Source organism: Ochotona curzoniae, unplaced genomic scaffold, assembly GCF_017591425.1.
Source record: "Ochotona curzoniae isolate NIBS_2020 unplaced genomic scaffold, NIBS_Ocur_1.0 scaffold_4701, whole genome shotgun sequence".
NCBI classification, from domain to species: Eukaryota; Metazoa; Chordata; class Mammalia; order Lagomorpha; family Ochotonidae; genus Ochotona; species Ochotona curzoniae.
The window spans coordinates 78693583-78719773 of NW_024467122.1; the positions used below are offsets into that span (position 1 = coordinate 78693583).

General features: G+C 51.7%; 1 protein-coding gene across 1 annotated transcript; it reads right to left on the minus strand.

The window, feature by feature from the left end:
- Positions 1–1645: 1645 nt before the first annotated feature.
- Positions 1646–25909, minus strand: WHAMM (WASP homolog associated with actin, golgi membranes and microtubules). Its single transcript, XM_040969057.1, has 10 exons — positions 25298–25909; positions 21614–21787; positions 16879–17029; positions 16045–16214; positions 15019–15184; positions 12521–12708; positions 7492–7578; positions 7136–7231; positions 4454–4907; positions 1646–2353 (listed from the first exon to the last, which is right to left on the minus strand). Exons 1-10 carry the CDS (start codon positions 25907–25909, stop codon positions 2055–2057), a joined length of 2397 nt encoding a protein of 798 aa, XP_040824991.1. The 3' UTR covers positions 1646–2054.
- Positions 25910–26191: the final 282 nt, after the last annotated feature.

Below are 26191 nucleotides of genomic sequence, written 5' to 3' on the forward strand. Positions count from 1 at the left end.
GTTAAGCCTCGCAGGCTGCAGGTGCCACATTTTTCTTCCCAGTGCACCGTGTTGCCTGAATGTTCCTCCTGCCTCTTTCCCTGTCCCAGGCTATTTTCCTTGAGCTGCCCTTCTCTGGCAGCAACTGCCCGAGCCCCAGCTGGCACCTGGGACTCCCGTTTTTGCATGCATACCTGCTGCTCAAGGGTGTCTCAGCCCCACCACACCCTGGATTCCTGGTCCCCAGAACCACCCCTCACACGTTTACACTCAAACTTCTCCTCCGTCCAGTGCCTCCCCATCCCTGGCAGTGGCCCCACCGCACCTCCCAGGATCTCAGCCCTACCCAGCGCCCGAGAGTCTCCTCCTGAAGCATGGTCCAGATCTGCTTCCCGTCTCAGAAGCCAGGCCCTTGGTTCTCAATCTTGGTCTCCCAGGTAGGTGGCAGGGACCCACCTCCTGAAGACCATCCCTGCTGGGCTCCCAGACGCTGATGCCTTAGCACGGAGCGGGAACCTAACACTCCCGTGGGATCGGGGGTCTTAACCACCACGGTTTCAACCAGTTCAGAGTTCTCACAGAACCAAGGCCTGGGGCCCCCTGCTGCGTACCCCCACACCACTACACGGATTTCCCTGATGCGTGGCCATCAGTCAAACCCCTCCTACTCCCCCGCTCAGATCTGGAGAAGGAGCCGACAAACGAGTAAGGCTGGCTGGCTGGCCGACTGACCCATGGTTCAGCCCTAGGTGATGCCAGTTGTGGACATGCTTGTCGAGAGCCAGTGATCTCACAGAGCTGGGGCAGGGAAGGAAGGCAGCACGACAGGTGTCCAGGATGGAGGGGCAGCAGTCACAGGGGAGCACAGGCTCAGGAGTGACCTAGAGAGGAGCAGACTGTGGGGTTGACCTGAGAGGATGGGTGTGGCTTTGAGAGGAGGTGGTCCCAGCGCCGAGGAGGAACAGGTGGCCGGCAGTTTGGGCTTGCTGGAGTAGAGTCTGCCAGCTGGGACAACATGGGGTCTCTGGGCGGCTTTTATCTTCCTCGCCATGGGAGCAGCCCGTTTGTATGGGGACTGAAGGGGCAGCACCGTGTGCAGCGGACTGGAGGGGTTTGAAACCTGACTGTGGAGTCGACACTTGTCCCTTCCCCGAAGCCACCGGGGTCTGAGTTGGCTGTGGACCAGGCTCGAGAGGGGCAAGGGAGGCAGGAAGGAGAGAAGTTTCCAGAGAGGAGGTAGAGTCTCGATGCCCTGGAAACACAGTTGGCCCAGGAACACTCAGTGAGAAGTCTCCAGGATTTTCGTGGCATGCCATCTTTGGCAGCCCCTTTGGGAGCAAAGTGAGAAGTACCTGAGTGAGCTCGCCAGCATCTCAAGATGTGGAAATTGCAGTTCAAACAGAAGCCATCCCCAGTCTCAAACTACCCAGGGCAGGACCTGCCAGGTTCTGGTACTGCTGCTCTGGGAACACCACGCGTTCTTTCCAGGGTCTCAGGGTGGGGACGGCTGCCTGGGACTGACCTGTGTGACCTACCCTGGCCTCCAGAGGACATTCCTGCGAGTGGCCAGCAGGGGGCACCGCCCGGCAGGAGACCAACCCCTGGGTGCAGGAAGACTAGGCCAGACAGGACTTCTTGTGAGCGAGGAGGGTGTGCCAGGACTGGGGGAGGCCCAGGACTGAAGTCGGGGCTGAGGTGAGGGGCAGACTGAGGAAGATGCCCTCCCATTCTTGTGTTAACACAAAGCACAGAGCCCAGAAGGGAACCGGGCAGTGCCCCTGCCTCAGTGGTCGCATAGGCAGGGAGAGTGCTAGGGCATTATAGTTCTTTATGGTGGACTTGATACACAAAATAAAGTCTATTTAAATATTTAGAGTCGCACCTGCACAGTGCGACTGTGCTGCCGGCAGGGTGGCCACAGCGCCTTTTGGATCCACCCACAGTGAACTGAGTCCGACTCCACTGGGCCCGGGCACTGCCAGCAGTCGCCACACAACACACTGCGCATCATGGAATAAAAGCTGCGGTGTGTGCATGGTGTGTCCCGCCCCAGTCGGAGCAGGGACAAGTCACAGTCATTGGTCCCACTCGCCGGGGTTCTCCATGTCCTCCTCTTCCGAGTCGGCTGCCACCCTCTTGATCCGTTGCAGGGCGGCCTGGATGCTCCTCTGCAGCTCGCTGGTGCCTTTCTGGACACCACTGGGGCACTTGCCCGAGTCCTGAGGCACTTTCTTCAGCTTCACCCCCTGCCTTATGGCAGCCAGAATGTCCTCATTGACAGTGGCCTGGGGCAGGGGCCCGGCGGGGGGCACGTCCACTTTGCGGAGTGGGGTCTTGCCGCATCTAAGGGAGGCCAGCACTTCTTCCATTGAGCCTGCAACGTCGGGAGCAAGAGCAGGTATGAGCACCCAGGGCGAGGAGATGCTGCCTCGCTCCCCCCTCCCAGCACTGCAGGGAGAGTCCAGTCCCTTCGCCTGGCACCATGAGTTACATCAGTCATCCCTGCCCCGCTGGGCCGGCACTTTTAGACTGCCAGCCAGCCGGTCAGCAGGAAGCACCTACTTGGCTCCAGGACGGCTTCACAGCTGCTGTGTATTTTATCGGAATCGCCTGCAACACTGGCTGCTTCAAATCCAGGGCCACTTAGAGGTACCTGGCCCGCACCTGTCCAGTGGGAGCCCTTCAGGGCCCAAGGCCTGTCTGCTCCATCTGGAAATTCCGGGAACCACTGGGCGCCACATCACTGCCCCTGGACAGTCCCCTCCTCGCTTCCCACTTGAGAACACTTTTTTTTTTAACTTTGAATTGTAGCCTGCTGAATCTGACTTTGCTTTGGGGGGCGGTACTAGCTGATGATGAGTCATTCTGTGCAGCCAAGTGTGATCTCCATGCTCGCTGGCAGAGGCTCAAAGAACAGCCTTGTGCAGGGGAGCTGAGCGAGCTGGGAGGGCTGACCTGGCACCGTGCCCCAGGCACCGGGAGTGTGATTCCACCACCAGTACCCCAGCGGTTGCACACTCTACTTTAGGTGTGAAGTACACTGTCACAACGCAAATGAGATCAGCGTTTCAGAGCGCAGGGTGAGCGCGAGCTCATTTCACACTCTGCTAACTCAGAGCCCTTGAGCCACCTGCTGGGCCCGGCAGGGAGATGGCAGCCGCTAATTCAGACCTCCTCTGGGGGAGCCCCCACCACTGCCACTGCCAGGGGAAGCAGCCAGTTCTAGTTCACGACTGGAAGGCCATGCTGTGGCCACCAGCCAGATTCTGCCTGTTGGGTCTAGATGGCAACTGAGGGCAGAGAAGACAAGTTCCACAGTCCAGGGCCCTCTCTGGTGCTAATACACACTTCCCACGGGGCACTGCAGGGCACTGGAAGGGGGCGTGGGCTGCAAGTGGCTCAGGGCTTCCCACAGCTGTGGGCACAGCAGCCTGGCTGGGGGCGGGGTACCCCGCAGATGTCTGCCCCTGTCCAGCCATCTCCCAGGCCCCGGGCACACAGGCTCCTTCTGTTTCATGGGACCAGTCACTGGGCTGTCCTCCCTGGTAACTGTGGGCATTTCCAGCTGTAGGTTCAGAGAAACCCTGACGTTGGTGACACACCTATCAGCTGTCACAGGACCTTTGCACATTCCAGGTAGGGGTGCTCAGACCTGGGCGTTGTGCCCAGGCACCTGACATGCCACAGCTGCAGCCCTGAGTGTGACAGCCTGACGGGCAGAGCGGGAGGGAGGGGGAGATGGTAACATCCTTGTGGCCCACGCAGAAGGATCAGCTTAGCGAAGCAGCCGGCGGCAGGGGTCGCCAATTCTGTCAGGCCCAGACCAGGTCATCTTAGGGGTTTTACACGGACAGCCACAGGCCAAACCCTCCCCACCCACCCCTGCAGTATTATAAACAGTGTCCCCAACGATGTCTAAGACCATGATTAGAATCCTGAGTGACATCAGAGCCCTCGCCCAGCCAAGATGTATTCACCCGGGGTCAGTGCATGTGTGGACTTGACCACACACAGAGCGGCCAGCTCTCTTCTGAGCCGCTGCCTGATACACTCCACCCGTGCTCTGCCAGCGAGTCAGCAAGGACAGCTAGCTAATGTCCCTCCTGGGGACAGCCACCAAATGCTTCTGCTGCAGATGTAACCAGTTAATTCTGCAGTGCCATGCAGAGAGACACAACAGTAAGCTAACTTGTGAGCAGCTCAATTTAAAATACCCCAGGAACAGAAATTAAACACAAAGTCTCCAAAAAAAAAAGTACATACTGAAACAGGGACTCTGTCAGCTCAGACAGCCCTCATGCGCGTCACTGGGAGCACGGAGATGGGGCTGCCAGCCTGGGCCGTGTCTCTCACACCAGACTAGACTCACTTTGCGATTCCACGGTGCCACTCACAGCTAGGCCTACAGCAGCACGTACAGACGCTGGCTTCTAACGTGGCAAAGCAGAGCCGGGACACAGTCCCAGGGCGTTACCTGGACCCCCGAAGCTGGGCGGGGCACCACGCGGTCTCAGGGCAGGTGGCTCACACACGAGAGGCAGTGGCTGGTCATCCTGGACTGAGGTCCGGAAGTGTGGATTCGGATGGGCTTGAGACCAAGACGGCAAAGGAGGGGGCAGCGGTGGGGGTGGCGGGGGTGGGGCAGGAGAGAAAGGAGGGGGCTGTGGTGGTGGTGACAGTCCTTCAGGAGACACAGAGCATGTCCGGTCACCAACTGTAACGGAAACCGGAGCAGGGCCATTTCCGAGACAGGCTTGGCCTTGGAAGGGCTTCCCGTTACTGACTTCAGGTGGGAGAGCACTTGTGAGTTTTCGTGGGGACGCTGGCACCGCTGGGGGAGCAGGTGTCCCTGCCGAGGGGCCACCCGACGGGTCTGGGGCTACAGGTTTGGAGCAGGCGGTTCTTAATGCAGACCCAGCTGGACGTTTCTGGAAATGAAAAGAAGCTTGTCTGGATGCAAACTCTCAGGAGGCCCACGTGGCCTGCTGGTCTTGGGAGGAGAGGGTGGGCGTGGCCACCCAGTCTGCCCACCCCAGCCACGCTCTGGTCCTCTGCTGGGAAAGGCTGAGCTCTGTACTGCCACCCCTGGCTCCCCCGGCTCCTCCCGCTCCGTGCTCCGAGTCAGGACCAGGTAGACGCAGGACGGCCTTACGGCTGCCTCAGGCCTCTTCCTCCCTGTCCACGCCACTGGCGGTCAGTGCTCTCAGCCTCATCAGATATTCACGTGTCTCCCTTTGAATCATTCTGCTGACCCCAACTCCCATCTAATTACATCCGGATTCCAGGGTGGGGCTGGGCAGTGGCCCTGGGTGACTGCTGGCTCACGTCACCAGGTTAAGACTTCAGTGACAATGAGTGCACGAGGCCCAGCGTCCACAGGGCCGGGCGTGGACAGCTCCTGCTGGTCAGGGTCCAAAACAATGCCCATGGCACAGGGCACGTGAGCAGGCGTGGCTCTCTGCCCTTGGAGGCCTCAGCCTCCGTCCTTCCAATGCCTGTTCCAGGTTCTCATCTAGTCAAGGAATTCAGTAATACTTTTCCATAAGTTCCTATTTACTTCTTTTCAGAAAACCTATTTGATTTTTCTATTAAGACTTATTTGATTACTTGAAGGGCAGAGTAGCAAGTCAGAGACAGAGAGATCCCCCCTGGTTCACTCCTCAGAAGGCTGCAAGGCCAGGACTGGGCCAGACTGAAGCCAGGGGCCAGGAGCTTCCTCCACATCTCCCATATGGATGCAGGGGCCCAAGGACATGAGCCATCCTCTACTGCCTTCCTAGGCCATAAGCAGGGATTTGGATCAAAAATGGATTAGCTGGGACTCGAACTGGCACCTGTATGGGATGCTGGTGCCACAGGAGGATGTTTAGCCTACTATGCCATGGTGCCTGCCCTTATTTTCTCCTTTCAGTTCTGGTTCAGATGAAGGGATCCTGATCACGTGAGTGCAGAGGCCCAAGACTCGGACCATCCTCCACTGCTTTCTGAGGTGCATTATCAGGGAGCTGGATCAAAGAGAGCAACCAGGACACAAGATGGTGCCCATATGGGATGCAGCCATCCCAGTCAGCAGCTTAACCGGCTGTGCCACAATGCTGGCCCCGTTTACTTCAAACAGACACTGGGTCACACTGGGTCACAGTGCTTCAGTGTCCATGTTCTGAGGGACCCTTTAGTACAAGTGCAGGAGACAGCCAGCTCAGCTCAAGCGGGCAGCAGGGATGCCATCACAGTCTTCCTGGCTGGTCTAAACCATGGAGGGCGTGGGCAGTGCCACTCAGGAAGGCGGGGAAGGAAGAACGTGGACGTGTTGTGATGTTAGGAACCATGACCTTTTACAGCACATTTTGGGGGTTTTTTTAAATACTTATTTTTATTACAAAGTCAGACATACAGAGAGGAGGAGAGACTGAGGGGAAGACCCTCTATCTGATGATTCACTCCCCAAGTGACCACAACAGCCAGTGCTGTGCCAATCCCAAGCCAGGAGCCAGGAATATCCTCCAGGTCTCCCACACGGGTGCAGGGTCCCAAGGCTTTGGGCCGTCCTCGACTGCTTTCCCAGGCCACAAGCAGGGAGCTGGATGGGAAGTGGGGCTGCTGGGATTAGAACCGGCGCCCATATGGGATCCTGGCACGTTTAAGGTGAGGACTTTAGCCACTAGGCCATCACGCCGGGCCCATAGCACATTTTCTGAGGTGCTGATCTTCTTGTTGACCTTTATTACTATACCACATCCGATGGTATTTCTGCAACATTCCATGTTCATAACATCTCATTTTTTTTTCTTCTTAAAAAAGATGACTGATGGAGACAGTGCTATGGCATCGTGAGTAAAGCTACCACCTGAGATGCCAGCATCCCACAAGAGTGCCAGTTCAAGTCCCAGCAGTTCCCACTTCCCATCCAGCTCCTTGTCAACATGCCTGGGAAAGCAGCAGAAGACAGACCAAGTGCTTGGGCCCCTGCATCCAAGTGGGAGACCCAAAAGAAGCTCCCAGCTTTGGATTGGTTCAGCTCTGGCCATTGTGGCCATTTGGGAACTAATGGGATGGGGGATCTTTCTGTCTCTCCTTCTCTAGAACTCTTTCAAAATTAAAAATAAAGAAAAGAAATCAAGCAAGCACATGCAGTGTGACTCCGTCCCGACCTCACCTCCTTAAATGCTCTCAATCGCTGGAGTGTTTTTTGGCGTTCCTGGTTGATCCATTCTTTCTTCTTATGCTCCTCTTCTCTTATTTTGTCTCTTTTCTATATTGAAACAAACATGTCTTTGTAAGTCACTCAAAATTACCATCGGATAAATCTTGGCAAGGAAAGGTACCCTATATTTGTGGGCAAAGAAAGGTGCCCTGAATTTGTGGGCAGAAGCGGGAGAGGGGTGGAGGTGGCAACAGCTGGGGACCCAGGAGGCTGGGAGGCAGAAGAAGCGGGCACTGTGGGACCCACAGCTGGGGGTTCCAGTCCTGAGGGGAGATGGGGGCCCTTCCACACGGCACCGAGCCCCTCACCTTCTGAATGCCGTGGTGCTGCCGGGCATATCTCTCACTTGCTTCGGCCTGCTGCAATCTGAGCCGATGGTTTTCCTTGCATCGGTCCTGGTGAGAGAATATAGATCACCCAGAAGGTTTTAAATATTACCAGGGGCTGAAGCACAGGTTAACAGAAAAAAAGCAACTGCATTTGGGCTCTTGCTCCAGGCATATGCTGACATCAGAGGCCGTGGTGCTGGTGCCCCCACCCACTGTTGTGCGGCTGGCCATTTAGCAGTCAGCCGAGAGCTGTGTGCGATGGGCAGTACACCCACCTTGACAGGACAGGCAGGCAACCCTCACTCTGCCCAGCGTGGGTGCTTTCAGCCTGTTGCAATGTGCTCATTTTAACCACATTCCCAAATGTACCTGCTCTAGGATCAACTCCCTACAAACACTGGAAAATGATGTTAAAAATTATCTCACCTGTGCTTAGCCACTCAGTGTGCCCCTTAATGTGTGTGCACACAGGGTTACCACGCAGTGAGTGTGCCAGGCACCTTCTGTGACCGATGCCATGTTGTCCTCGTAAGAATCAAGAGATCTGCTACTACTGTGAGGGTCCTCCTTCAGGGGGCTGATGCAGTGGCACAGCCAGTTAAGCTGCTAGCTGCAACACTGGCATCCGATATCAGACTGCCAGCTGGAATCCTAAAGGCTCTACTTCTGACCCAGCTTCCTGCTTAGGTGCCTGGAGAGCAGCAGAATACGGCCCAAGTATCTGAGCCTCTGCCAGGCATGTGGGAGACTCGGATGGAGTTCTGGGCTCCTGGCTTCATGCTGGCCCAGCCCAGGCCACTGCAGGCATTTGGGGAGTAAACAAGATCTCTTTCTCTGTCAGTCTACCTTTCAAATACATAAATGAATAAGCCTAAGATCACGTGACTGCCAAGTGGCCGAGCGCCCCAACCCCCGGGCTCAGTCGCTCGGGACCTGCCAGGTTGCTAAGCTTTCAGCACTCGGCAGTGGGAGCTCCTCCGACTTCCCCCAGAGGCTGCAAGCTGACACTTCCAGTCCTGGCACCAGAAAGCAGGTGCCAGGGCGGCGGGCACCTTTCCTCACCTCACCACACTTCTCCAGGACCATGCACAGGCCCCGGTGCCTAGGGGATTCAAGGAGTTCCTGTGTGTGTGCCCCTTCAGGTCAGCTAAGAAACAGCCTCCAAACCCACACCCCAACACACTCAAGCAACTTTTTAAATGTATCTGTTTGCACAGAGGAGTAATAAATGTTCTTTGTCCTCCACAAAAGAACCTATGATTTTCCTGGATCCAAAAAAAATTTTTTAAAGGTTAATATGTACAAAACAGTGCAGTGGATTAAAAAAAAAAAAAACTTTATTTTGTATGTTGAAAAGCACAAAATGGCCACTGCAGCCACTTGGGGCCTAAACTGTAGATGGAAGATCTGTCTGACTTGTCTTCTCTCTGTAAATCTGTCTTTCCAATAAAAATAAAAATAAATCTTTAGAACAATGATGACCACCAAACAGTCCATGCAAAAGCTAAGGCTCCAGGCTTGTCTAGCAGGATCATAGCCTATTACCTGACATGAATGATGGATCAGGAGACGGGTCACATTAGGCAAGGCCATGACACTAACCAGCACACAAGAGAAGCATATCCAGGGGTAGATTCTGTGGGGGATGCGTGGGCCAAACCCTGTGGAAATACTAGTCCCACTGGTTAGCTCAAGAGCTGGGGTGGTGATGGACTAAGCTAGTTGTGACCCAGGAGCCTGCCATCACTCACAGGTAAAGGAACCGACAATAGTCTGGGCTGGTCAAGACAGCAGCACCTGAATGTGCATCCTGAATAGGGTGTGGGGTGGGCCGGGCTGCAACGTTCACCAGCTCATGGAAGGCCAGACTATGCCAGACACTGGCCCAACACCCACTGGCATGTATGAGAAGTAGGCCTGGGAGTGGGTCAAGCGGAGGAACTTGGGAAACTCCCCTGGCGGGCCATAGCTCCCGCTGGTAAATACATGGTCCAGATCTGGGGGTCGGACAAGCTGGGCAAAGTAGCTCCAATGGCTGGCTAATGTGTGGGTTGGTAATGGAATGGGGTGGACCAGACAGGACTGAGCGAACCTTAGCCCACAAGCAAAATTAGAAATCAGGATGGAGCACAGGTCATGCCGAGCTAGGCTCTTACATCTACTGGTCTGCGTGAGTCAGGGACGCTAAGCCACAGCATCTAAGGCAGGGGCCAGGACAAGAGAAGGGCTGTGCCAAGGTGAGTCAGAGCAACCACTGGCATGCATGCGATATATGACTGCGAACAGGCCCAGCTGGGGAGCTAAGTGGGCACCTTGGCTGGGTTGAGGTTCCCACCAAGGAGCGCGGGGCTGGAATGGAGGCTGTGTTCTGATCAGGATACAGGTGTAGTCTGACTTAGCACAAGTGTGGCCTGGGACTGGACGCACCAAGCCGGGCTAGACTCCAACACCATCTGGTGCTCTGGAGGACCAGGGTAGATGTGGGATGGACTAGGCAGGTCTCAGTCCCTACTGAGCCGTGTGTGAGTTGTGTTTGAGTATGGATGAGCCTTGGCTGGGCTGAAACATCCAACAGTAAGAACCAGATTGTGTTGAAAGCCAGTCCAGAAAAGCCACTGTTCCTGCTAGGACAGGAGGTAAACTGAGTAAGGCTGGCTCATGGACCCCCTGGTATGTGCAAAATCTGGTATTGGGAGAGGTTCTGATGGAGGAGCCTGGGCAACTCCTCTGGCAGGACACAGACCGGGCAGGTAAGCAATAAGCATTAAAGGAAACAGCCCAGAACAGGCCATAGAAAGTTTCCCACTGGCATACATTTGGCATGGGTCGGGGACAGACCAGGCTGAATCAGTTCACATCATCTACTGGCAAATCCGAGCACCAGAATAGAGTGTGGGTCGAGCCAGGTTTGGTTGCAACTAAAAACCAGTGCACATTACGGAATGCCAAGGTGAGGTTACCTGTACCGGATGTGACCGCAATGCCCAGCCAGCACACGTGAGAACCAGGAAGGGAGGGGACGGAATATAGGGGTGCTCCACTGCTGGACAGCTGGGATGGGGGCAGACCAGACTAGGCAGGGCTACAACACCTGTGGGCCTCATGTGAGCTAGATCAGGGAAAAGCCAGGCTGGGCTGACTGTTCCTACTGGTACAAGCATAAACCAGAATGAGTGAGGGTTAGTTGGGCTTTGCCGCAGCATCAGCTGGCAGAAGTTGGCACTGGGGGCTAATTCTGTCAAGTTAAACTCCAGAAACACCTGGAGAGTACATAATCCATGAGTGGGAGTGGCCTAGAAGGGATATAGTAGGCACCTCCCTCTTGGGTTACCACTCGCACTGGAGGGCAAGAAAACCAGGACTGGGGTTGCGGTGGCTAGACAGAACGGCACTCAACAGCATGTGTGTGGGCTGGATAGCGGAGCTGGTTAAATGGAACAAAGCTTCAATGCCCCTTGACATGTAGAAGAACTGAATGGGATGTGAGACAGACTGGACTAGTCTGTGGCACATACTGGCAAACCAGGGTAGGGAGCGGGCCTGGTGGGGGTTATTGTGGGTCACTTCGACTAGGCTGCAGCTCCCACTGGTTTATGTGAGGACCGAGTGTGTGATGGGCAGAACCAGGCTGGACTGCAACACCCATTGGTTCGTGTGAAAGACAGGGCTGGAAACAGAACTGACCCAACAATTGCAACTACCAGCTGATTGGGGCGATGGACTGTGCCGGGCCTGTACTTGCTAGTACATAGAAGAATCTGGTCTGGGAACACCTCATACAAAGTTTCTTTTAGGATCTCCCCAGTCGAACTGCCGGACTCAGAACCCTAACCAAGAAAAGACGGAGAACAGAATAAGTCAGTCAACTACCTCAGCCATATGTTGGCAGTGAAAAACTGGGCAAACAGAGACTCAAAATGGACTATGTCAATCAGTGGACTTTACAGTGACCTCATCGTGCTTGGAGTGGCGAGATTGACAGCAATTCATAACTACTGAACTATCAAAACCATTTGAGCAGGACCCTCAGAGCATGCCCCACACTGGAACCTGGGGTAGGTGGGAGGCTGGGTGGAGCTTCTCCCTTAAAATCCCCCTTCACCTCAGATACATGAAGGAAACAATGTGGAAATAGTCTTATCCACTTTCCTGTAGCCCTTGAACCTTTTTAGCCCAATTATCTGTGTAAAGATTATCAAAATATAATTAAAAATAGAAAAGGTTAAATAAATAAATAAATAAATCTTTAGAAAAAATAAGGCTGGGTCCAGCATGGTAACCTAGTGGCTACAGTCCTCGCCTTGCAAGCCAGGATCCGATTTGAGCTACAATTTGCATCCCATACAGCAATTTGCTGTACCACTTCCCTTCCAGCTCCCTGCTCGGGAAAGTAGTCGAGGATAGCCCAAAGCCTCGGCCCAAAGCTCCTGGCTCCTGGCTTGGGATCAACTCACCTCCAGCCGTTAAGGGCACTTGGGGAGTGAATCAGCAGGTAGAAGATCTTTCCTCTCTGTCTCTCCTCCTCTTTGTATATCTGACTTTCCCAAAATAAATAAAAAAATAAATAAATCTTTAAAAAAAAAAAAAGCTAACGCACTAAAACTTTAGAAAAGAGGATTAGAAGATTCTGTCTTCACTATACATGTTTAAGGAGATATGCTTTCAAAATTTAAATTATACAATGTAAATGGAAACATCACATGGTACTACATAAATATATATAATTTTTAGTGAAAAAATTCATTCAAATATAAAATAACTGGATTATATCTAAGATTGATTTTTCATAATCAACAATTCACAATAAAATAGATTTAGGTTTATTACCGTTGATTATTAGAATTTCCATGTGTTGTGGTTTTAAAAGCTTCTGTACACTGAGTGTTGAGTAAGTTCATTAAAACCTAGAGATTATGGTCCAGGCTGGGGTCCCAAAAGAAACAAAGTAAGTTGGAAATGGGAGGAGCCCATCAAGCTGCAGCTTCAGGTGCAATGCCACAGCACCCACCTTCAGGTTCCTGAGCCGGGCCCTTCGGGCACAGAGGCTGCCCCGCCTCGCCTCCAGCTGCCTCTGCCGCTGGCTCAGCTGGTGCACCTCTGCGCTCTGCCCGTCCTGCAGCGCCCCCGCCCGCTCTGCCATGCTCAGCTCCTCTGGGTTTTCACACGGATCATAGTAGATGACTTCATTCTCTTTCTCTAAAAAAGAAAAAAATAAACAAGTGATTTTTTGAGGGAAGACATTCTATTACCAAAAAAAAAAAAAAAAAATACCATCAAAACAAAAATGTTTGGATGCTAGCAAACTGAGGGTTACTTGTAGTTGGGCCATTCCCAGGGTAAGCCACTGCTGGCGCTTTCAGACGTGTGGGCCGACGCTCCCGTCCCATCAGCCGAGTTCCGAGACAGCATCCCCATACTCCCTAACCCGAGCACATTCCCCGCCCCACCCCACACCCTCTGCACTGAGGGGCTGCCCGGGAAGGGAGGTGCCATTTTAATGGTGACACAGTATTCCCTAATTCGAGGTTGTCCCCCCACTGAGGAGCTGCCCCGGGACTCCACCTGCACTCACTTCGCTGCTATGAGCTGTCCTGGGGGGAGTCAGTCTGCGTGTCAGTTCTATCACTTCCTTAGCTGACTCTGCCTTCCAAAAGGACAAGCTCATTCCAACCGACAGCGCATCATCAACATTCACAGCAACAGGTGCATTCACGGTATTTAAATTCCATTACACACTGATTTTAAAGTACATGCTACTGCACCAAATCCACACCCTGAGAACAAAGCATGACATGTTCGCCCTCCGTCCTTACACCCTCTGAGTCCTATTTCCAGAGGAAAATGCTATGAATCATTTGGTGTACATCCTTTCAGATTAACTTTTTTTTCAAAAAGATTTATTTTATTTTTATTACAAAGTCAGATATACAAAGAGGAGGAGAGACAGAGAGGAAAATCTTCCATCTGATGATTCACTCCCCAAGTGACCACAACAGCCAGTGCTGTGCCAATCCCAAGCCAGGAGCCAGGAATATCCTCCAGGTCTCCCACACGGGTGCAGGCTTTGGGCTATCCTCGACTGCCTTCTCAGGCCACAAGCAGGGAGCTGGATGGGAAGTGGGGCTGCTGGGATTAGAACCGGCGCCCAAATGGGATCCTGGCACATTCAAGGCGAGGACTTTAGCCGCTAGGCTACCGTGCCGGGCCCAGATTAACTTTTTTAAAAAATAGTTTTTCCCTAGCATATTAAAAGTGTATAACTTAAAATGACTGAAAAAATTCTGAATATTGAGATTAAACTAAATGTTCAGGATCTCTGTGGATGAAATTATTGGACCTGAAGGAGCTTTGAGGGGGAAAAAGATTTCAATAAATGGAGAGACATACCACATTCTTGGGTGGGAAGAGTCAAAATTTGCAAAGGCGATAATTCTCCCCACAGTAACCTCTAATTTTAGGCAAAATCCCAACCAAGGTTCCAGTGAGTTTGGGGGTTTGCTTTGAACTTGCCCAAGTGACTCTAAAGTTCATCTGGAAGAATAAAGGAGGTGAGAGCGTCAGCAACCTTATGGAGAACTGGGGGACCGAGGAGGTGTTGGCCTGAGCCGGCACCATCATGTACTTCTAAGTACGGTCATGGAACCAGGCTAGAGCAGCCCCAGGAGCCACACAAGTTACCGGAGGACAGTGACAGCCCACAGCCAGGTCAGCTGGTGACAGCATCACATGCGGGTAAACACACGGAAAGGAGATGTGTTATCTGTTCCCCCGTCGAGTAGGCAACCGCTCAGAACGAGGGCCTGCGATGGGGAGACATCTACCCTCACGAGACTCTGCTGACACGGGTTATCTCGTACAATCTAGACCGGGGCCATGATGCAGTGTGCAATTTAGAAATCAGAAAATCATGAGGGGGAAATACATATCTCAGTGCTGTGTTTAATAGGTATAGCTCAAGATGTAAGATATGCATTGTCCCCGACCCAGTGTTCCTTGTGTAGAAATGTATCCTAAGGAAATAATCTCTCTAGTCCTCTCCCCCACACATACACAAATGGACACGTGTAAGGAAAACTGACCAGTGCACCGTTCAACACAGTAGATCCATGCATCAGAATACTATGCAGCCATGAAAAGGTGGGCCTTTCACTACCTCTTCAAACAGAAAGACGGTTATTATAAATTAACTGAAATAGAGGTTGTGGAACAAGACATATCATTTTGGCTTAAAAGATCTGATAGCTATTTAGTTACACTGACATATAAGACTCAAACATTACACTGCGTACTGTCAATGATGAATGCACTGGGTTCACGTCACTTTTTTTTCTTTGTTTTGCCATGTATTTAACAATGATCATATTATTTGAATACTAAAGAGACTGAAGGGAAATTTTATTTGGGAAGTCTCAGGAGATGTAAACAGATAATTTATAAGAAATAATTGCTAATGTGATCAATGTATGTGTAACTGAAACATTTTTAACCCATAAATATTAAACTTACCTTTTATAAGTCTTTTAATAGAGTCCAACTGTGTAGTTAGCAGCATTTCTTCATTTTGTAATATCTCAAGTTTAACCTCAAAGAGTTCTAACTGGATTTCATAAAACTGTATTTCCAATTCATCTACAATATCTATATTTTTTCCTTGTTCTGGAAGATCTTCTATCTTGTTTTCATGGAGGGAAAAAAAGAGAGTAAGTCAAAATAATCAGCATGTTAAAAGCAAACTTTAGAAGCATTCTAGCTATTTTCTATTCTTTGCTCAGTACTCAATATAAAGGGGGAAGAAGTATTTTTGTGTTTCATATAATCAGACAAAAATGCTTTATTCAACATGTTTCAAATCCTGTTTTATCCTCAAAACTTATGAAGACATTTAGGTCTTCAGAACAATAAATGGCATTGAGGTGTTGCAATGGACTGAATTATCTGTGTCCTGTTGAATTCCTCGTCCCCAGTGTGGTGGGATTTGAAGGTGGTCATCAGATTTTGATTATGTGCAGGGGAGGTGCTTTGGGGCAACCCCAAGCTCCCCAGAGCCCCCCACAAAAGCAATTTACCCACCTGCTCTGGTGCCTGCCCTCACCACCTGCCACAGCAGCCTGTCAGTGGCTTCCCACAAGTGGGGCCTTCGCAATGCAGCAGTTTAAGCTGCTCATCTCTGGGGTTCTGTTGATGCAGCCAGAGCCAGCTGAGGTGGGCACTGAGGGCAGCTCCTGCCTTTGAGTCGAAAGATTGCAGGAACAAAGGGAAGTGGCTCTGATCCCAGGACGAGGACAGATAACAGATAACAGGGCCGGGTAGATCTGAAGTATACTGTCTGCAGCATGAGTCATCTGCACATAGCATTTCCAAAGCCTCTTGACCAGAAGGAAGCTCTGTAGCCCTCCTGCTCTGGCTTCTTATCCACAGTCAGCAGAAAGAGAAGCAAGCAAGCATTCTCACAGTGCCTGGGAAGCCAGGGCCTGTCTCAAAATGTAAGCGTATTCTTAAAGCCAAGTCACCCGGGCGTCCTCCTGGTCTTACCTTCCCCTGAATGGCAGCTCTCTGCTGGTTTAAACACAGCTCTTTGGCTCTCATGAGTTGCAGAGTCTCTCGGGCCAGCATCAGCTTGAGGTTTTCTAACCTGGGAGTGGCTGTGGCCCAGGTAGCCTGGCCAAACCTCTTCCTATCCTGCTCCATTTGCCTCTGCATTCCTGTTGGGTTAAAATTCATACAATAAAATAGGATTACGATTCATTCAACTAGGGAAAGCTGCTCCTTGGCTTACTGCTTGTCATGCTACTTGCAAAACATCTTTTTCTTAATATAAAAACTGTTTTAATAACTTTTAACCACCACAAAAGTAATACTTGGTCATTAATATACTATAATAAAATTTTAGGTACTCCACTTAGAAAGGGACAATAATAAAACCATGATACCACCTAGCAGGGGCAGCTGCTCTAACACCCTAGAGCACAGCCTGCAGAAGCCCCACACAGCCAAAGCCCAACCCTCTTGCCAGCCTTCTCCCCCATAGCCACAATCTCCTGCAAGCTGCGATCCAGCCCTTGGGCAGCCAGCCCCTCCTGTAAATGCCGCCCCTTCTCTCCCCACCTTCCGCCAATCCCACTTCCCCTTGCTCTTGAGACTTCAGGGCAAGCCCACTCCTCAAAGGTGCTCAGACTCTGCTGTTCACCTCCCTCTGGTCACCACTGCCCAAGGCCATCCTCTGTGAGCTGGACCAATGCAGAATGAAGTCTCTCACCCTGGCCCCCCAGGGTCTACCTCTGTGCCTCCTTCTTCTGAAGTCCCTGCCCGCAGAAAACACAGCTGAGGCATCGCTCAGGCCCATCGCGGACGGCCCCTTGGATTCACCTGCTAGCGCTGCCACTGTCTCCTTGAAATAATTCACCGTGATATCCTGAATGGAGGCGACAGCGTCTTCTGCCTGCCGGGCCCATTCCTGGGCTTCCTTCTGCAGGGCTGCTACCCTTTTGGGACCCAGCTCATCCTCAGCCAGAGACTTCTACACGGAAAGAAGGGAAAACGGGCTTAGGCAGAGAGCACAGTGCTGAGAGAGCTGCTGGGAAACCAGAAAGAAGCTGGGAGCAGGTGTGGCCTGAACTGCCTTTATTACTGAGACTGATGAATTAAATGTTTATTCATCAGCAATCCCTTATGGAGTATAGGAATTTGGCTCTAAGCCAGGCACTGCCTCGGGAGGAAAAGGGGATATACTGTGGGCCCTAAAGAAAAACAAAACAACTTTCTGTTTGTATTTCTAGAATAACTTTTCCTGATAGAAATGCTGGGTCATTTCTACCTGTCAATAACAGCACAAGACTGCTGAACTGAGAGCATCAAGTCTGGTACCAAGCTGTTTTCTGGGATTTCTTTGGGCGACAAGATAGGAAAAAAAAAAATCCTACATATTCACAATTATGACATTTTGCAAACGGACTGCCCACTGTGTCCTCCCAGTGGAGTGGAATTCAGCGACAGGGTCTCTGAGGGTAACTGGGTGACAGGTTGGAACTGTCATGGCAGGTGGGGTATGATGCCCTTCTAGAAAGGAGACACAGGCTCTACCATCCACCTGCTCATCATGGCAAGCTCCATCTACAGACCAGGAAGCAGCCCTCACCAAACAGCACATCTGCTGGCCCCCTGAATGTGGGTTCCCTGTCTCTAGGACTGTGAGAAAAATGTCTTACTGATTCTGAGTCACTCGACCTACAGCAAAATGTTAGGAGAGCCTGAATTATGACAGGTACCACAATTACAGCCGGCACCTGGTTCTCCTTCTAGAAGGCGTGGCTTGATAACATGAGAAGTAGGCACAAGGAAATGCAAACCAGAACTCCAGGGAGACATCACTTGATGCCCACCAGGCTGATTATGGTAAGGAAGATAGCAACAAAGGTCAGCCAAGACATGCGCCAACCGCAGCCCTCCCTCACTGCTGGTGAGGGCGTGAATGAGTGAACATGTTCTGGAAGCCATCCAGCAGTTCTTTGGACTCTTCAGAGCTGTGTATGACTCAGCAGTTCCACCCCCCATGAGAGCACATAACCTGTCTGCCTGGCAATGGGCACTCAGGGGGACCGGTGTCGTGGTACCACGGGCTGAGCTGACACCTGCCATGTTAGCATCCCCTGCGGCACTCGCTGCTCCACTTCCAGTCCCTGTGTCTCTCACTCTTTCTCTTTTCATACCAATCCATTACTCTCCTTCTCTGTCACTCTTTCAAATAAATAAATCTTCATTTATCCAAGTCTTTAAAAAGCAATTTGAGAGAGATCGATCTTCCATCTTCTGGTTTGTTCCCCAACGACCACAAGAGCTCAGGCATGTCCAAGCTGAAGCCAGGAATCCTAAATCTCTCATGTGGGTGGCAGGGGCCCAAGTACGTGGACTACCCTCTGCTGCTCTCCCAAGCACATTAACAGGGAGCTGGGTCAGAGAAGGAGCAGCTGGAACTCAAACCAGTATCTCACAGGAAACATCAGCATTGGCAGGCATTGGGTTAACACACTGAGCCACAATGCTGGCCCCATCAAATCATATCTTAAAAAAAAAAAAAAGAAAAAGATACACAGATGTTCACAGCAATATTTTCCTAATAACAATGTGTGGAACCTCCTTCTTGGGTTACCACTCCCACTGGAAAGCGTGAAAACCAGGACTGGGGCTGCGGTGGCTAGACAGAAAGGCACTCAACAGCATGTGTGTGGGCTGGTTAGTTGAGCTGGTTAGATGGAATAAAGCTTCACAATGCCCCTTGACATGTAGAAGAGCTGAATGGGATGTGAGACAGACTGGACTAGTCTGCAGTATATACGGCCAAGCACGGGAACCAGGGCAGGGGGTGGGCCTGGTAGGGGTTATTGTGGGTCACTTCGACTAGGCTGCAGTTCCCACTGGTTTGTGTGAGGACCGAGTGTGTGATGGGCAGAATCAGGCTGGACTGCAACACCCATTGGTTCATGTGGAAGACAGGGCTGGAAACAGAATCAACCCAGCAATTGCAACCACCAGCTGATTGGGGCAATGGACTGTGCCGGGCCCTGTACTGGCAAGTACACACAAGAATCTGGTCTGGGATCACCTCAGACTAAGTTTCTTTGGGGATCTCCCCAATTTGAACTGCCGGACTCAGAACCCTAACCATGAAGAGAAGTGCAGGTTCCATGGTCTAACCATGGAGTGCAAGTGTCAGAGCCGAGCCTCCTCAAAGGCTCAGATGGAGCAATGGAGAGCAGAACCAGGTACACATGGAGGATATGGCAGTCCATTGGAACCTGGCACCACAACAGAGGACAGAACAAATCAATCAACTACCCCAGCCATGTGTTGGCAGAGAAAATCTGGGCAAAGGGAAACTCTAAGGTGGATTGTTTCAACCAGTGGATTCTACAGCAATTTTATCGTGCTTGGAGTGGCAAGAATGGCAGTAATTCAGAACTGTTGAATTATCAAAACCACTTGAGCAGGACCCTTGGAGCATGCCCCACATCGGGGACCTGGGATGGGTGGGAGGCTGGGTAGGGCTTCTTCCTTTATCTCCCCCTTTATCCCAGATACAAAAAGAAAGCAATAATGTGAAAACAATAGTCTTACCCACCTTCCTGTAGCCCTTGACCCTTTGTGGCCCAATCAACTGTGTAAAGATTGTCAAAAATAAAGAAAAAAAAATAATAAGTGTGGAAACTACTCAAAAGTCTAGGGAGAGATGAGAAAAAGATGGTATATCTATATATGATGAACATTATTTGTCAATAGAAAGAAATGAAATCCTACCCATGCTACAGGTGGGTGACCTGTAGTCAGTCACCAGAGCACCTGTCCTCTGATCCCATTAATGTAAAAAGCGGTCCTGGACAGCCAGGTCGAGGGCAGGCAGAAAAGGAGTGATGGCTGCCTAGCTTGGAGCTGTGGGGGAGCAGGGAAGACACTTCTGAGGGTCAGGGGTTTCTACTGGGGGCCAAGCATTCTGGAATTAGACGGGGGGACGGTTAATACAAAGTCTGCAAACCCTAGAACACCATGACATCATACGCCGTCGGGGTATGATCCGGAAATCACACTTCTGTTTAGAGAGAGGGGAATAAAAACCCACACAGGAAGTGAAGGCTCTCCCAAGAACAGACGTTCAAGAGCAAACAGAACAGCTCCATCCACAGCCACACTGGCATGTCAACCACAGGGACAGTCTCCCTACCATCACCCTTAACAGGGGCTGTGTGAGGAGGTGTGAAAGGACAGCCAATCGAGAATCCTCTCTGATGTCATCCACTTCCAGCTGCTATTGAGACACACAGCAAGTTGTTTAACTCCTTGGGGGAACTGCATTAATCTGACACATCAGGATAACATTGACGCCTTTTCTAACTAGTGTTACGAAATAAGAATGATGCCTGTGTATCTTAGATTACTAAATTACAAACTAGGGTTCTGCTGTCTAAATTTTCTGAGAAATCTGTGATCTTTGAAACAAATAAACATCCCATCAGAATCTATTCATGAGGTGAAAAGGTGCTTCTATACCCTTTCCAATGTGCAGAGATCTGGGGATGGCATTGTGGTGCAGCACGTTAAGCCACTGCCTTTGACACCAGCACCCCGTTAGAGAATACCGGCTCAAGTCCCTGCTTCCGATCCAGTTTCCTACTAATGCACTTGGAAAGGCATCAGAGGGCAGCCTGAGTGCTTGAGCCCCGGTCACACGCTAACTTAAGAAACCTTGATGGAGTCTGGGCTCCTGGCTTCAGCCTGGTCCAGCCCTGACCACTGCAACCTTTGGGGAATACACCAATGTATAGAAGGGAGACCATTTTCTCTGTGTGTCATTCTGGCTTTCAAATAAAATTTCTGCACATTTTCCAAAAATGTGCAGAAATCTGAAGGTATTAAGATGACCTATACAGGAGGCCTGGCATGATAGCCTAGTAGCTAGAGTCCTTGACTTGAACATGCCAGGATACTAAATGGGCGCCGGTTCTAATGCCAGAGGCCCCACTTCCCATCCAGCTCCCTGCTTGTGGCCTGGGAAAGCAGTTGAGGACGGCCCAAAGCCTTGGGACCCTGCACCCTCACAGAAGACCTGGAAGAAACTCCTAGGTCCTGGCTTCGGATCGACACAGCTCTGGCCATTGCAGTCACTTGGGGAGTGAACCATCTGATGGAAGATCTTCCTCTCTGTCTCTCCTCCTCTCTGTACATCTGACTTTCCAATAAAAATAAACATTTTTTTTTAAAGATGACCTATATAAGTGTCTTGCTTTTTTCAATGTTAAATATAAATTTAGGGGCTGGCACTGTGGCATAACAAGGGAAGCTGCTGCCTCCAATACTAGCATCCTATATGGTTCAAGTCCTGGCTGCTCCCCTTCCAATCCAGGTTCCTACCAAGGTGCCTGGGAAGCAGCAGATGGTCTAATTGCTCTCTCTCATTCACTCTCTCTTCTGTGACCTTGTCTTTCAAATAAATAAATATTTTAAAGAACAAAAAATATATAAATGTACTATTTCGAATAATATCATGTAAGCATAAGCGTGGACATATGGATTGACCCTTAAACCAATAAAATTAAATAGATCGACAACATACCAAAATTTCAAGCTTACATGAAGTTGCAACTTCTCGCATGTCCCTGAATGGCTGCAGCAAGTACTGGAAGAACGTGGTTGCCACCGTGACCAGCTCCTGGTATGCTTCATCTTCTTCCTGGTAAACCTTCATTAATGCTACCATGGTGTTGGCTTCTTCATGTCCTTGGAGAATCTGGAAGGCAAAATGTGGAGAAAGCTCGGGCCCGTATTGCTAAGATCAGACTTACCAAAGAAAAGCAACCTCCATGGTCTCAACTTGAACACATCAATTTTCAATACTGATTAAATATTGAAAAACTGTTCTCCAGGACATGGGCCTAGCTCACCCAGGTTCAATCCGCAGCTCAGGCTCCTGACTCCAGGTTCCTGCCAGCGTCCACCCTGGGAGGCAGCAGGGATGGCTCAAGAAACTGGGTTCCTGCACCCCCCTGGGAGACCTCAACTGCATTCCTGGCTCGCAGCCCCTGGCTGAGCTGCAGCCCATGTAGGTCATTTGGAGAATGACCTGGCTGCCCACCGGCTCCCTGCCTGCCTGCCTCTCTCTGCCTCTCAAATTAAAAACAAAGCAAAACAACAACAACAAAAACATAAGACTGACTAGATAACATACGGTCCAGCTGTAGTACCGTGGCCATACAGCACTGTGCTTTGGAAGACTCGTTACTAACGTGGGGACTTTCACACCATTAAACGCGGCAGAAAGCAGAGTGCAGCATTTGCTTTTGCCCGCATCACAGATCCCTGAAAGCCATGGAGAAGGGTGTTTCTCAGTGGCAGACTGTGGCTGACAGTTTTTCACATGGCTGTTCCAGCTGGAGAGCTTTCAGGAGGTGTTATCTGCATGCTTCAAAGCCCAGCAAGGCATTGTGGAGATGTCTCCAGGTACTTCTCCAGCACACCAGCTCCCTGAGTTCCCCAGGCCAGCCGAGCAGGCGTACTGAAGGGTCTTAGCTGAGGCTCTAGCCCTGCTGAGCCCTGCTTCTGCTCCAGGGCAGAGACTAAGCTGAGGGGCCGGTGCTACAGCCTAACATATAAGGCCACCAACTGCAGCACCAGCACCCCATCTAGGCGCCGGTTCAAGTCCCAGCTGCTCCACTTGCTGTCCAGCTCCCTGCTAATGCACTGGAGGAAAACAACAGAAGACGGCCCAAGGGCTTGGGCCCTTGTCATCCATGTGCACCATGGGGATGGAGTTTCTGGCTTTGGACCGGCCCAGTTCTGGTTATTGTGGCCATTTGGGAAGTGAACCAGTAGACAGAAGGTCTTATTCTCTAATTCTTCCAAACAAATAAACAAATCTTTAAAAAAGAAATAAAGATCATAAAAAAAAAACTGGAAAATTGAGTGGTTTATAACCTACAGAAACTCATTTGTCAAGAAATTACAATTGGGAAAACTAAAAATCAAGCAACAATATAGAAACTTTTCTCAAAAAAAAATCATTTTTATTCTAGTCCCATCTTTCTACTTAAGGATGAAGTGACCTATTTTCGGCCACAGTTTCATTAAGGCAATAATAATATTTTTGCTTAAAGTAAAGGATTCCCTGAACAAAATTAAACCACACACAAATTAATAACTTAAAACAATGGATACTTTTCTACCTTATTTCTGAGACTATTCAGAAAAAGTACAGGACAAAAATATTCAGCTTCCTTTTATGTATTAGCAGTCGATCTAATCCGAGGATACGGCCTCTTCTGGCCATTGTAACAGTGCTGAGATCCGCAATTCCAGGGCCTAGGTCTGGTGTCTGCCTCCATCACTGAAGAGCACATGCCCTGTTGAGCCAGGCGACAGCGAGCGGCACCGACTAGCCTAACGGTGCCACAGCTCTGAATGCTCTTCAAGTGAGCAGGCCTAACTTCTCCCACAGGAAGTGCACCCGTCCTGGGGCTTAAGAAGACACCTCCTCTCTCAATGAGAAACCAATGTTCAAAAACAAATGTTTAGAAGTGATCTCTTCCGGGCCCGGTGCGGTGGCGCAGTGGTTAAGGTCCTCGCCTTGCACGCCCAGGATCCCATATGGGCGCCGGTTCTAATCCTGGCAGCCCCGCTTCCCTTCCAGCTCCCTGCCTGTGGCCCGGGAATACAGTAGAGGACGGCCCAAAGCCTTGGGACCCTGCACCCGCATGGAGACCCGGGAGAGGCTCCTGGCTTCAGATCGGCATAGCCTCGGCCGTTGCGCTCACTTGGGCAGTGAATCATTGGACGGAAGATCTTCCTGTCTGTCTCTCCTCTCTGTATATCCGCCTTTCCAATAAAAAAAATAAAAAATGAATAAATCTTAAAAAAAAAAAAGAAGTGGTCTCCTCCTATCACCAAGCAAAATCAACACACTCCAAGCATTCAGATCTTTACCCAGAAGATACACAGCATCAAACCACAGCACCAACCAACTGCTTTATAAAGCCATTTTCAGTCACTCCACACTCAGCTTTGGAGGATATAACTGAGCCTTGGAAAGGAAGCTGAATTACACTCCTATGCTTCCTCAGCAGAAAGCTCAGAGAAATCACTGCAATGAATAACAGTCCATAACAAGAGGTGGCTCTGCGGGTTAAGCCGCCTCCTGGGATCCCGGCATCACATATGGACACAGGTTCCTAACCCTGCTAATGGCCTGGGAAAAGCAATGCAAGATGTTCCAAGTCCATGGGTCTGCGTCACAGGGAGAACAGCATGGAGTCTCCTGGCTTTTTGGCCCGGCCTGGCAGTCTCTGTGGTTGCGGCCACCAGGGGAATAAAGCACGGGATGGTTCTCTCTCCCTATCACTCCGCCTTTTGAATAAAGAAATAAGTCTTAAATTAAAAATAGTGCGAGGACACGTCTGGGGTATAGAACACAGGACATGGTGGCTCTTTCCTAGTAAGCTGTAGATAACTGTAGTTCTCCCTTCCCTTAGCTTCTCCTGAATTGTTCAGTCTCACCAACTCTCTCAAAGCTCCTGCCATTGTTACTCCCAGTCGTTGCATAAAGCTCACTTCCTGGGCCCGGCGGTGTGGCCTAGTGGCTAAAGTCCTCACCTTGAACGCGCCAGGATCCCATATGGGCACCGGTTCTAATCCCAGCAGCTCCACTTCTCATCCAGCTCCCTGCTTGTGGCCTGGGAAAGCAGTCGAGGACGGCCCAAAGCTTTGGGACCCTACACTCGCGTGGGAGACCTGGAAGAAGTTCCTGGATCCTGGCTTGGGATCGGCACTTCGGGAGTGAATCATCGGACGGAAGATCTTCCTCTCTGTCTCTCTTCCTCTCTGTATATCTGACTTTCCAATAAATAAATAAATCTTAAAAAAAAAAAAAACTCACTTCACCAGGTTTTATCCATAGGCCAAGTTTTTCTTACTTAAAAGCAAAAACCAGTTCACACTAAAGGCCATTCTTCATCCTAGGGCAGGAAACCAACATGTGTCTCCATTCCTCCATCGACCTTACAACTCGCACCACCTGGAATTGCCTCTGCTAAGTGTGGGGCTAGGAATCCCTACAGGGAAAGAGTTCATCTTCAGTTCTACTTTCGGTATTTCTGGCACTTCCGGCTACCAACCTCCCTGGCTTGGCTACTACCTGCAAGGGGTAACAGCTAAGCGCCTAGCCTAGCTCCCAACAGTCCAGCGTCTCCTGGGCCAGGCTCTAGGTGCACCTGCGCCCGTCCCTGCCCGCGCGCCCCCAGGGCCGTACCTGGCGCAGCCGCGCGCTCGCCCCGGCCCACCGCGCGCGCAGCGTGCGCTCCCGGAACTCGCGCGTGCCCTCGCAGTCGGCCGCGGGGGCCTCGGCCGGGAAGAGCGCGTCGCGCACCGTGGCCCCGCCGCAGCCGTCGGCCGCCGCGCCCAGGTAGCGCTCCAGCTGGCCGCACAGCTCGTGCAGCGCCGCCTCGTCGCCGGGGCCAGCGCGCGCCGGCCACAGCAGCGCCCACAGCCCGAGCCCCAGGCCCCAGGCGCCGGCGTCGCCGTCCGCGTCCAGCTCGGGCGGCAGCCGCGGGAAGCAGCGCTCCAGGGGCGGCCAGAGCGCCGCCAGCTGCCGGTGCGCGCCGCGGAGCCCGGCTGCCGACAGCAGGCCGGCCCAGCTGGGCGAGGGCCTCGCCGCGGCCTCGGCTGGCTCCGGCCGGCTCTCCTCGGGGCGCCGCCGCCGCCACTGCCGCTGCGCCGTGCGGTCGTGACAGGTCACGGCGAACTTGCCCTCCGCGGCGTTCCAGGCCACGAGGAAGCGCAGCTGGTGCCGCTCGGGTCCGGCGAACAGGTCCTCGCGGAGCGGCACCCAGCCCTCCAGGCTGTCGGGCTGCTCCTCCGCCATGGCCTGCGCGCCCCGACGGGCCGGGGCCCACTCGGTCCGCCCCAGCCCGGCTCGCGTCAACAACGCAGCGCCCGCCCCCCTCGGCTCTTCTCATTGGCGGGCTCTGCTCGGCACGCTTGCCGGTGGGCGCCCGCGATTGGCAGAAGGGCAGAAGGGCGGGTCCGCAAGGACCAGTCAACTGCTCGGAAGGGCCGCTCGGGCCCCGCCCACAGGCTTGTGACTGCTGCTCGCCACCTGCCCCTTGACCCTGGGCAGTCCGGCTCTGGCCTCACCCTCTGTATC